The sequence below is a fragment of the Macrobrachium rosenbergii genome, chromosome 48 (genome assembly GCF_040412425.1).
Source record: "Macrobrachium rosenbergii isolate ZJJX-2024 chromosome 48, ASM4041242v1, whole genome shotgun sequence".
In the NCBI taxonomy this organism is placed as follows: Eukaryota; Metazoa; Arthropoda; class Malacostraca; order Decapoda; family Palaemonidae; genus Macrobrachium; species Macrobrachium rosenbergii.
Window position 1 is genome coordinate 27,469,458 of NC_089788.1, and position 13,445 is coordinate 27,482,902.

At 41.0% G+C, this 13,445-nt stretch overlaps 1 protein-coding gene across 22 annotated transcripts in view; it reads right to left on the bottom strand.

Annotated features, from left to right (window-relative positions):
- The window catches only part of drn (doctor no), a 169,035-nt gene that overhangs the window by 121,397 nt on the left and 34,193 nt on the right, over window positions 1-13,445 (bottom strand). For 20 of the 22 annotated variants that reach the window (XM_067091518.1, XM_067091522.1, XM_067091528.1 and 17 more), the window contains exon 2: window positions 12,688-12,783. The exons of the other annotated variants lie outside the window; for them this stretch is intronic. Coding sequence is in view for 3 of the 20 variants with exons in the window: in XM_067091550.1 (XP_066947651.1) it covers window positions 12,688-12,783 (96 nt within the window). In the remaining 17 variants the exon portion in view is untranslated. The remainder of the gene's footprint in view (window positions 1-12,687; window positions 12,784-13,445) is intronic. 22 annotated transcript variants of the gene reach the window in all.

Here is a 13,445-nt window from a genome sequence, read left to right on the forward strand (position 1 = left end):
CGGCAATAAGCAAATTGAAACTTCTAATTCCGCACATCAGTCCCCGCAAAGAGTTCACGAGGTCCGATTTGTTTGTATGTGCAAACTCGAACCGTTGAGAGAGAGAGAGAGAGAGAGAGAGAGAGAGAGAGAGAGAGAGAGAGAGAGAGAGAGAGAGAGGCAAATTAACATTAGACATTGATGTAAAGAGAGAGGCACAAGAAAAACATGACTGATGTCACGATGAGAGAGAGAGAGAGAGAGAGAGGAGAGAGAGAGAGAGAAGAGAGAGGGCATATTAACATTAGACATTGATGTAAAGAGAGAGGCACAAGAAAAATATAACTGATGTCACGATGAGAGAGAGAGAGAGAGAGAGAGAGAGAGAGAGAGAGAGAGAGAGAGAGAGAGAGAGAGAGAGAGAGCATAAAAACATCCAAACAGTGATTCATTAGAATTTTATGTAATGTCTCGGCGTCAAGGTCGATGTAATACGAGGGGAGGGGAGGGGAGGGGGGGGAGGGGAGGGGAGGGGAAGGGAGTAAACATCATTTATTATTTTCCCGTTCTATCACTTCCCGTCCTCATCAATCGAAACCTTGTAAAGTTGTGGAAGCTCAAAACAAAGCAGTTTTGCAACTTTTTATTTATTCAACGTACGCCTTGACATACATCTGCACAAGAGCTTTGTGAACTAGATTTAATTACATTTTATCTCTTGATAACCACTTCAATTTTTACCACAGCGAACAGGGAGCGTTCAGCTACAATTTATTTGGACTGGAATATAGAATTTAGGCCAAAGACCAAGCGCTGGGACGTATGAGGTCATTCAGCACTAAAACGGAAATTGACAGTAAGAAGGTTTGAAAGGTTCAACAGGAGGAAAACCTCGCAGCTGCACTATAAAACAAATTGTTAGAGGGTGGAAAGTCAGATAGAAGAAAAAGAGTATGAACGGAGGTACAGTAAAAGGAATGAAAGAGCTTGCAGCTAGGGGCCGATTGGAAGCTGCAAAGACCCTTAAGTAATGCCCACAGTGCTCCAGGTGAGGTGCTCTGACGGCACTAGCCCCCCTCCGGGACAATTTATTTGTATCTGGTATATGTGTCTTTTCCTGACTTACCCGTAGGAACATTTGAAAGAAGCATTATAATTTGGTGTTTTAAATACTGCAAGCTCTAAGTACACTATGTGAACCTTATTATACTGAAGTATACAAGAACCATTATTGAAAACCCCAAAATTCTCATGTTACTTTCTAAGTGCTAAAAATTTGGAAACCTCTTTGTTCATTTATCAAAACACGGATGCCACTTCGCTGTTTTCTGGCCGACCAAAAGAATGTTCATACGGCATAAAACCGGGACTTGACTAACTCGCGTAAGGATATTCACCAGCTTTCATTATATCCTAATTGTCTCCTTTTCAAAAGTGAATCAGGACACCGTTGGGGGAGCGACCTAAACCTACCCACCCTGACTCCACTACTGGTAGAAAGTGCCATTCGCACTCAGTGAGTTTTACTCCTCTGTCGTCTTATTATAACATCTACACCCCCTTTTTTCTTCTCTCTAAACATTCAACCAAAAATAACCTCGAAATGGGTTGAGGCGTCCTTCTCTTCAGCTCTTACTACATTCCAGACCACAGACATGGTGCCACCTGCTAGTCAGTGAGTCAAGTTATGCCTTTGAATGATTACACGGTTCGTTTCTCTCTCTCTCCCTCTCTCTCTTTCCAACTCATGCTAAATGTTGTGGCCTATTCGCATGTATCTATATACCTATTTACTCTTTCTCTATTGACAACTTGAAGGAAGAAGTAAATGTTGTCCAATGTAAGTTAGTAAATTATCCCGACCTAACTTTATTCTCTCTCTCTCTCTCTCTCTCTCTCTCTCTCTCTCTCTCTCTCGCGCGCGCGCGCGCGCAGCGTCACCTCAAGTGGTCTCCTTCGGCATGAATAGAAGATTTGTGAACTTCTGACCATGCTTCGTTTGGCAGATGAGTAAATGACGTCCAATGCGCAGAGTTAGGCTTCTACATGGGAAAAGGAGGGGAGGGGAGGGGAGAAGGGGAGACAGTTGGTGGTGGTAGGTGGAAAGGAACGGGGTGGAGATGATGGTGAGGGGATATATAGGTAAAGCATGGGTGAGTGAATGGGAGAGGCTGAGTTTTGGCTGGCAGCTTTTTAAGAGGGCTAAATGGCCATAGCAGATTTTTGTGGTGGTTGGTGTCGTGAGAACATTAGTTTGTGTGTGTGTTCTTGTTGGGTTCCACTGAGAGAGAGAGAGAGTGTGTGCGTGCTGCATGACGAGATATATCCTAGCGTGATGATAAAACCAACTTTAAAAAACACCGAAAAGCCTGCCGTTACCATCTTCACGGCACCGCTTCAAGATATAGAGAACATGCGAACAGATTGTCGACACCATCAACTACATCATGAGCGTATGCTCAGCGTTAGTTCAAAATGAATACAAGACAAGGCATCGCAAAGTCGCCAGGGCTTTCCAATGGACGATCTGCAAAGAAAACAGCCAACCCCTGTACAGACAAGAAGTAAAGTCACGTACCAGAAAAAGTGCTAGAAAACGGAATCATGGTATTCTGGAACTTGAATGTGATACTAGCTCGGAGACCAAGCCTAACCCAGGTAAATACAGAAATCCAGGTATTATTTCTGACTGATGTACCCATGGTATGGAACAAAAGCGTTAAGGGAAACAAACCGGAAAAAAAAGAGCTGCAAGATCTAAAGACGTAATTAAGATGACGTCGAACTGAAGTGGAAGTGGTACCTGTCACCCTGGAAGTGCTAGCAGTAATCCCAGAGGACCTAGAAACGACTGGATGCACATGCTTCGAACAGGGATTACCCCAGAAAATGTACTGCTGGCTAATTAGGAGTGCTGGTTAACTGGGGAAAGCTGGGTAGTAGGCAAAAGAACCGCCTCAGAGGGCAGGGTGAAGCCCTGACCTAGCGTTGCAGATACCAGCCTAGAAGGTTATGGGGACAAATAACTTAAGATATCCAGAAGTAAACCTTCACTCTCAACATCCATCAACCCCAGTTTCAACTTAGATAATTTTAACAACTCTCCTCCCCAACAACTCAGAGACGGTTCACTGAACAGTCTGAAGGCAAAGTCCCCCATCCGTCCACCAACTACAACACAAGATCCACGAGCACTAAACAACACAGAGAGAGCTTTACCAACCACCATCTTAACGCAGGACCCTTTGACGCGTCACAAGTGCAGGTCAAGGCTCTCTCGAATTCAGCAAAACATCCTTCCACCTTCAAAGAAACCAAGCAAACCTCAGTGTCTGTCACACATGAACGTAACTCAACCAAACAAATCACTTTGGTAAAAAAACGAAAGCTTTACTCTTCATAGCATCGTCAATGAAAAAGCAAACAACACAATTTGTCAGAGACCCTAAGTCCTATCCAACATAGCAGTCTTCCTAAATAACAGAAAATTAATTCAACATATCTTCCACAGATTATGAACCTAATAAATAAAGGCAATGCCACGCAAGAAAGAGAAGCGACGGAGTGGTGCTAGGCCTTACGACACCTCGTCGTTTCTCTGCTAAGTAAATGACAGTAAGTCGAAAGGCCTAGCATTATTTCGTCGTTTCTCTTTCCTTCGTGGCATTACCTTTATTTCTATATTCATCACGTTCCATATTTTCGTGATTCAGTTATACATTATAAACCTTATTTAACACAGGTTCCTGCCCATCTGAGAAGAACAGAGCATCATTCCTAAATGAAAAGGAACAAAGCCAACGCAGTATCCTTGCCAGACGATTGAAACAACACAGGAACCTTTCAAAGCACCTAAGCATCACAGCATCCTGGGTGTGTGTGTGCGTGTGTGTTTGTGTCTATGGGGTAATGCGTCACAAATGTGCGTGTGTATCTTGCCCAGTCATTCTACTCCATATCCTCTCTCTTTCATGGAGCCCCTTTCATGAAATCCCGGACGACGCTTGACAGCTCAATACACAGCACTATAGCGAGAGCAAGGTATGTGGGGCATCGCTGTATTTCTCTTCATGTCCTAAGGGAAGGAAAAACTTGGGAGAATGTGTACAAAAACAAACATGTAAACAAACAAACGCAAAATAAAACGAATTTTCCAAAGAAGAAATCTAAACAAACCCGATTTTGCAAAACAACATAATATGAAGTCGATGAAAAGAAAACCAGAGCGAAGAAAGACGAGGACGTCTGAAGAAGTTTTTAAAGTGGCTGGACGGATTCAGAGGAAGAGGGGCACTAGCAGCAGCAGAGGCAGAAGCAGAATCTCCTCCTGGGATAGGAGGAGGAGGAGGAGGAGGAGGAGGAGGAGATACAAGCCAGGAGACGTCACCACCTTAGAATCAATAGAGGAGACTCTTGGGGGTTTTCCTCAAATGCCTTCCTCCCTAACCCCACCGCTTCCCACCGCCCAATGACCTGTCCATGGAGAGTGCATTGCTCTTTTTATATATATATATATATATATATATTTTTATATATATATATATTTTTTATTTTTTAAGCAAAAGGCCGTCGGAACGGGCAACCCCTAACTCCTACCTAACAAAAACTAAAGAGTAATATTGAGCGAGAGAAAACGAGCCAATCCCTTTAAAATTAAGCAGGTTATGAAACGCATTTTAAAATCCTTACAGGAAAAACTGGAAAAGAAAAAGTGAGAACAATGTAGGCTGTGAATAAAAAGAACGGCCCTATAAAAGAGAGGTGGCCATGGGAAATCTTAAATACAGGAGCTAAGCGATAATTCGCTTATTTTCCCTTTCAAAAGTTCAAGAATAAAAATGCTTAAAACCCTAAATTGTATATATTTATTAAACATGACTCAAAATACTTAAAAAAATACAACTACTGTATATAAAACTGTTAAGGTAACCAGACCCACACGACTGTAGTCACAGAAAACACTGATTCGTGAAGGAAAAAAAACAAACAAACAAACAAACAAACGAACAGAGCCTGGCCCTCTCCTCGAATGTGGGCAACAAAGACTAACCATAGAGACACTGTCAAGGAAATATTTCAACTGCGAAATAGCTTTAAAAGACTTTGAGCACGTAGCTTTCTTCATGTTTTTTCTCCAATTTTATTCCTTTTCATCATCTTCGCTAAATTTGTATTAACCTCGGAGCACAATTACTTCCGTGCTGACCACTGTCATGTTTTCATAGGTCTGCCGATGCTCTTCTTGGCTTTCATGCCTCTACGAGCCCTCTGTGCCTGCGCCTAACTCGCATGGTTAGTGTCTGGGTTCTGTAATGATTGGTATTTCACATGGGAAGAAGGGGGGAGGGGGGGGCGTTAATCCGGAGTTCAGAGGATGCAACATCCAAGTGAGCTGACTTGTCCTACTACTTGCACCATATTTAACGGTCTGGTTCAAACAGCACAGAATGACAATGAGACAAGAAAGCGAGCAGTATGGCGTCAGTTTTGACGTTCTGGCTTTCACTCCACCTACAAATTTACTGAAAGATCAACAATTAAAGACGCAGACAAATTAGCCAATTGAATTAAGGTCCTGGATCTAACCGATTGTTGTACAACACAATACAGAATTTAGGTCAAAAGGCCAAGCGCTGGGACCTATAAGGTCATCCAGCGCTGAAAGGGAAACAGAAAGTGAGGTGGTTTGAAAAGTGTAACAGGATTAAAGCCTCGCGGTTTCACCGAAACAATTGTTATAGAGGGTGGAAATAAGGTGGAAGAAAGAGAAGATAAAAGGAGGTACAGTAAAAGGAATGAAAGGGGTTGCAGCTAGGGATCGCAGGGACGCCGCAAAGACCCTGAAGTAATGCCTACAATGCACCACTTGAGGTGCACTGAAGGTACTACCCCCACCCCCCTACGGGAAATCGTTTGTTGTGGATCTCGGTTATGGCGAGGAAAGGAACATAATTAGGACTCCCTCAAAATGTATATCGTCATTGCATCCTAGTCACAGGCTTCATCAGATAAATCAGTTCCCTCTCTATGCAAAACTTTCGGGCCTCACTGTGACTCGATGTTACTTATACCCGACTCCAAAGGTCTGCTGTGAGTTTCAGAAATTTTAATTTAAAAAGAATTAACTCCCAAACAAACAAAATACAAGATACAAACAATAGTACAAAGCATATCCCCTTTAGCATGTTCCATGACCGCTGGGGAATGGGGGGGGGGAGCAGTAAGGTGGGTATGGCTACGGAGAGGAGAGAGAGAGAGAGAGAGAGAGAGAGAGAGAGAGAGAGAGAGAGAGAGAGAGAGAGAGAGAGAGAGAGAGGACACGGGATCTGTTCAACTATTCACAATTTTATTATAATCACCATATTTATTACCAAGTCTCATTTTTGCGACTTTTTTACCCTTTCTGAACAGAGAGAGAGAGAGAGAGAGAGAGAGAGAGAGAGAGAGAGAGAGAGAGAGAGAGAGTCCTGTACTCCTTTTGGACTATATGTACCTAACATGCCCTGATGGCCCTCTTACTTCCCGGAGTAGACGTTTCAAAGAGTTTCGTGTGAGCTGGTCTAGGAAGGGTATACATTTGAAGAGCAGATTTTTGATCTGCAATCAAGTAGTGGACACACACATATACAGTATATATATATATATATATATATATATATATATATATATATATATATATATATATATATATATATATATATATATATAATGTGTGTGTATATATGCATACATACATACATACAGTATATATAGTGTGTGCACGTGTGTAAGAGGAGGTCCTTAGAAAGAAAGCGATATGCCGGAGCCTACCTAAACTACTGAGCCGGTTTTGATTGTTGCTGTTTCAGTTGAATGAACAATACGGTCGTTCATGTAGATATGGCAGGGCAGATTTATATGTGGAAGTCACGCGGCAAACGTAGAAAATGAAGAACGAAACGTTGGTGGATTCACCTTGCCGCATCTAACAAGACTAACAGCTTCACAAGATGTTGGAAACTCCTCGAAAACGACAATGCGAAGTTTGGTTTGCATTACAGAATATGAACGCGGAATTCTGATGAACCCTACTACAGTATAATATGAAGTGATGTCGTCAAGAAAAGTCACAGTAATGACAAACCTATTTATCCAACTGAGCCTTCAGCTAGAGTATTATAGTAGGCACAGCATTTTTTTTATTACTGCCGTAGAAGCAGTGGGCAGACTTGGTGGCCTTACAATCAGCTTAATAAAGGGAAATACAGTTTTTTATATTTTTATATACAAAAGAATGTATATATATATATATATATATATATATATATATATATATATATATATATATATATATATATATATATATATACAAATCGTAATTTCAAATCGTAAATCACCCAAATCGGTGGGGCAAAGCAAAAACCGAACAAAATAAGTGTACCAGTTGCTGAAAACTTGGCCCAGTGGTCCATCCAGAGCAGTCTAGAAAAGTTGCCCAACCAAAAGCCCTATTAATTCTTCCATTGAAAGCATCAATTAACTCTCTAAAGGATCTTGGACCACTAGCGACAGCACATCTCCGTCCAATGGAGAGAGAGAGAGAGAGAGAGAGAGAGAGAGAGAGAGAGAGAGAGAGAGAGAGAGAGAGAGAGAGAGAATCACAGTTTTTTTTTTTTTGTAAAAAAAAAAACCTATTGAGATGGCTTTTTGTTTGTCCGTCAGCCCTCATATCTTAAAAACTACTGAGGCTAGAGGGCTGCAAATTGGTATGTTGATTATTCACCCTCCAATCATCAAACATACCAAATTGCAGCCCTCTGGCCCCAGCATTTTTTTAAAATTTTATTTAAGGTAAAGTTAGCCATGATCGTGCGTTTGGCACCGCTATGAGTACCAACAACACAGGCCACCACCGGGCTGTGGCTGAGAGTTTAATGGGCCGCGATGGAGAGTTTCATACAGCACTATACGCTGTTTGGATTCTACACGATCGTGAAGGCACCCAAGCTCTAGCAGGGGTGACACCACACAAAACAAGCGACAGCAATAAAAAAAGATTCATAAGAAAACGATAATTCGTCTCTATTTCCATTAAACCATACATTTAAATCAATTTAATAAACCTTCTTTCCTGAAAGACTACATACTTTTAGTATTTGTTTTCGAGAAAAATATGAAGCGACTAATGTTACCGTGGCCACCTGAATTCATATGATGAATAATATTCATACTCGTGAAAAAATGCAAAACGTATTCATCTCAAAAAAACTATCTTTAACTGAAAACCGGGAACCCCAAATCCAAGGTGCAACTGCCAACGCCACCGATTTCGGCAAAGGGAGACGCTGCGTCTTAGATATACACCACCATTCATTTGCGTTTCAAACACAGGCCACCACCGGGCTGTGGCTGAGAGTTTAATGGGCCGCGATGGAGAGTTTCATACAGCACTATACGCTGTTTGGATTCTACACGATCGTGAAGGCACCCAAGCTCTAGCAGGGGTGACACCACACAAAACAAGCGACAGCAATAAAAAAGATTCATAAGAAAACGATAATTCGTCTCTATTTCCATTAAACCATACATTTAAATCAATTTAATAAACCTTCTTTCCTGAAAGACTACATACTTTTAGTATTTGTTTTCGAGAAAAATATGAAGCGACTAATGTTACCGTGCCACCTGAATTCATATGATGAATAATATTCATACTCGTGAAAAAATGCAAAACGTATTCATCTCAAAAAAACTATCTTTAACTGAAAACCGGGAACCCCAAATCCAAGGTGCAACTGCCAACGCCACCGATTTCGGCAAAGGGAGACGCTGCGTCTTAGATATACACCACCATTCATTTGCGTTTCAAACACTACCTTTTCATTTGCGTCACCAGGCTAATGGACTTGACGCACTTGAAATAAAGGCGACCAGGTCAGGCGCGTGACGAAAAGGAACGTTTATTTAACAAGGGATTCTGATAAAACAGGTGATTGGTTACAGAGTTTTCGTCATTTAGATGCGGAATAAAATTAATAATCATAAAACTAACGCTTACTGCAATATATATATATATATATATATATATATATATATATATATATATATATATATATATATATATATATATATATATATATCACCCGACATGAATCAAACGACAACCAAAGAGTAATAACATAAGACTCGTGAAATACCATGCAACGTTATGTAACTCAGACGTACACGTTTATACGGTGATGTTCGTACCAGTATATAATCTTGTAACTCAAATGTGAAATTTTCAGCTCAGGCCCCTCCCTTGCAATATACAAGGCGTTACTGAAAATCGCAACAAACATTACCAGCCTAGCGTAAGCGGCAATCAGTCACCATGAGGACCGAGAGCCAACTGGGTGTCGTATGTGACACTCACATCCATTGGGCGACAGGAGGGCATCCGGCAGCGTGATTGGAAGGTCCCAGTAGACTATAGTATAGCCAGAAGATCTCGAGTTCAGCCCGACAATAAGAGTCCTTGTATCCTAAACGAAGATTAACCTCCAATGACGTCAGTGGTCCGGGGAAGGGGAAGGGGGTGGCGTACAGCGAGGACAAGACGTCAATACCACTGGGTCCCCGACGTCGCCGTATCTAATGATTCGGGATCTATAACTATTTGCATATTGCTGACTGCTCCTCCTCCTCCTGTTTTATTCTTATAGTAAACTTCCACTTTCGCAAAAATGGTCACTGCATTTTAAGGATGCTTGCGTTACAAGCTAACGGACTTTTGACACTTCATAAGAAATGACGACGATCGACTTTCTTACTTCCTCAGCTTCCCGTGACTCCTGAAACTCGAAAACCTTGAAGAAGCTTTAGGTTTAACACTCCCTTGGATGTCACGATCCACAAGTCACCTCTTCCTTCTCCTTTTCTCGTGTATTCTTTGGGTCTGGCCTGTGCGATGGCTGCTTCGATGGCGCCAGGCAAAGAATGAATATTCCGGGATAGGCCCACCGGTGTACGGCAAGGCCTTGACTCAGTCAAGAGGTGAGTCCTTTGTTTATATACGACATGAGATAAGATAATTACGTCTAGGTTAACTACCTGGGCACTAGTCGAGGGGTCCACATCAAACTTCTTATTCCCCTCGACACCTACTATACATAGCCTATGGCCCCTCGACACCTACTATACATAGCCTATGGCCCCTCGACACCTACTACACCTACGGTCTTAGGGCAAGGGTCGATTACAAACCAACCTCAGATAATGAAACATATTGAGAAAGTGTACAGTACAGCATGAATTCTCTAATTTTATTTGCATTACAATGTTGCCCAAGTTTTTCTAGTGGCAATATTATGGATGTGCATTTATGATTGTCTGTTAATTTTCATCTGTTATTATTCTGTTCCATGCTTTCATTTTTTTTTCAAATTAGGCAATTGTCTTTGGATGTTTGGCTGGCTAGTCAAAGTATTTCATCGGCGTTTCACATGAATTATTATTCCCTGAATAATAATGATAATAAAAACAATAAGCTTTATGGTCCGTTCCAGAACTCCAACGTATTCAAAAGTAAATATATAAGAAAAAACGGACCCCAGTGAAAAAAAGGTGATTTAAAGATCTAACTTTAAAATGCAAAAATAAAAACTATGGGTCTGTTGGACAAAATGTACCCAATGAGCACAATTTCGTCACATGGTATATTTCATCGACACTGTCTACTGGGTGCATATTGCCTACTGGGTACGTTTTGTCAAGCAGGTACGCTTGATATATTTGAAATACTTTGCCGATTTGGTAAAATCTTTATTACGTATGGAACATTTTTATCTAAAGGGTACATTTTGTTCACTGGGTAAAATGTATATCAGACACAATTAATTGGGTACATTTCGTAACTTCAATACATTTAGATGACCGGGTCAATCTTCTTTATAGGGTACACAATTTTCCCTCTGGATACATTTTGTCAATTGTTGACAGTTAAGGACCATCGTCTAACAAAATCCCACTCAAAAATTAACGTACTACTGCTGCAGGTTTGGACATTTCTATCAATTCGTAAGGATTAGTGGATTTCGACTCATAGCACACACATCAACAGATACATCGACCTTCTATGTCGTGAACCCTGACTTTTTTTTTTTTGTGGCGTAACACTTATCAGCGGCGTTTGTAAGCGTTTTTGCTGCAAACAACGTACCGGTATAAGTGTCAGCAGAAGCAAAGAAATCTGAAGTTACACAAGAAATCTTCTTTAAGATGACTAGTATTAGACATCCATTTCTCAGGGTAGAGCCATCCTACAGATGCTACATGTAGCCTAGGTACACTGTCAACCCTTAAAATAGGAAAATACAAAGAAATATCATGGGCATCATATAACTATACCCCTTTTGCAAAACTACTAAAACGTTACTATCACTTATGATGAGGCAGGAACACGAATGATGCTAATAACTTCATAACCAGTAAAAAAAAAATTGTTTACTTTAGCATTTCAGTAACTCTTGTACCCATTGTGTTTACAGGCAGGAGGCGGTCTTCATAGCTCATAGCTCGGAGAGGTGGCGCCTAGCCAGGAAGATTGTGTCGAGTGCATTCTAAACTTAGCAGGACAAAATGACAGTGGCACATGCACGCGCATATAATTCCCACCTCCAATCAGTGCATAAATGAGCAGGAAGGGGGGGGGAGGTGAGGAATGTTAGCAGGAGTGGATGTGAAACTCTCAACATGCAACAAGTAAAAAATGCACCGAAGTTTCCTAGGTGCAATCGAGTTTTCTGTATGGCGTATAATGCTGTATGAAACTCACAACCACAGTCCATGAAACCCTCAGCCGGCCGTGGTGGCCTGTTGTTGCGGTGCCAGACGCACGATCATGGCTAACTTTAACCTCCAACAAAATGAAAACTGCCGAGTCTAGAGGGCTACAATTTGGTATGTTTGATGATTGGAGGGTGGATGATCAAAATACCAATTTGCAGCCCTCTAGCCTCAATAGTTTTTAAGATTAAAGGGCGGAAAGGAAAAGTGAGGACTGACAGAGAAAGCCATCACAATAGTTTTCTTTTCTAGAAAACATACCAAATGAATAAGAGAGAGAGAGAGAGAGAGAGAGAGAGAGAGAGAGAGAGAGAGAGAGAGAGAGAGAGAGAGAGAGAGACTCACCTGTAGATCGGCTCGACTGCTCACGGTTTGGGGGATTACCACGTCAAGGTCGTCCCTTGTGTGGATTCGGACGTTATCTATAACAGCTATTGAAAGTAATGATGTCAGGTATGACTTAGGGAATGGATGCAAGGTGCCCGGTACATTCCAAGGTGCCACGTACGAGTTAAAATTACGCCATGCATTGGGATAACTAAAATGACCGTTGGCATCGCAATTTGGCTCGCCCACCAAGATCTCCAGGAACGTGTCCTATTCATCTTTAAATTGTACACTTTATGATTGATTAGAAACTGATTAGAGAACCTGCGTACAAATGACGAGGCAAGACCAATCTCGGCTGGATTGTGGTATAGCGCAGGTCGGGGTCAAGACTTATCATAATGCTTCTAGGATTGTGGTAAATAGAAGAGCATCCACACACACACACACACACACACACACACACACACACACACACACACACACACACAGAGAGAGAGAGAGAGAGAGAGAGAGAGAGAGAGAGAGAGAGAGAGAGAGAGAGAGAGAACCAATACCATAAAAAAATTTTCTCACCTGGGAATAACATGAAGTGAAAACTTAATACAGGCGGATCTACGGATTCTCTGGTGAAAGGGGTAACTGGAATAACCTCTATGTCGTTACCACCCCCTGCAAAGAAGAGACAAACGAGAAATGTAACCATATAAGTGCATAAGTTGAGGATAATTTATACCAGGCTAAAACACGGAATACCCATTGCGCAACAACAACAAAAATGATAAAGAAACCAATCTCAATCTGGCAGTTAAAGCATACCTGCTATAATACATAAATAAATTAATATATATAATATATATATATATATATATATATATATATATATATATATATATATATATATATATATATATATATATTATATTATATATATAATGCCGTAACTCCGTATTTCGGATCTCAGAAATACGTTATTTTGACTTCCTAATATTTTTGGACAGAAATTAAGGAGGCCTCCAAAACAAGATTAGGAAATAAGATAAAAATAATTGATCTGATGAAGTTAAAAGCGTTCATTATACGGAGGCTGTAACTTAAAAATCCGCACGCACACAATCTTCTTAAACAAAGCACTACACACCAGCAGATTCTTTCTTTGTTCAAGTAGGTCAGCCACACGTACCACGTGCACGCGATATAAATACTGTCCTCTCCTTACACGTGTCTGAAATTATTTACTATAAATGAGCCTACTGCAATTTCGCCAAACCTTTATTCTCTCCCATTTAGCCTTCCTTAGTTTTCTATTACACACAAACTGCTGTGGTGAAGGG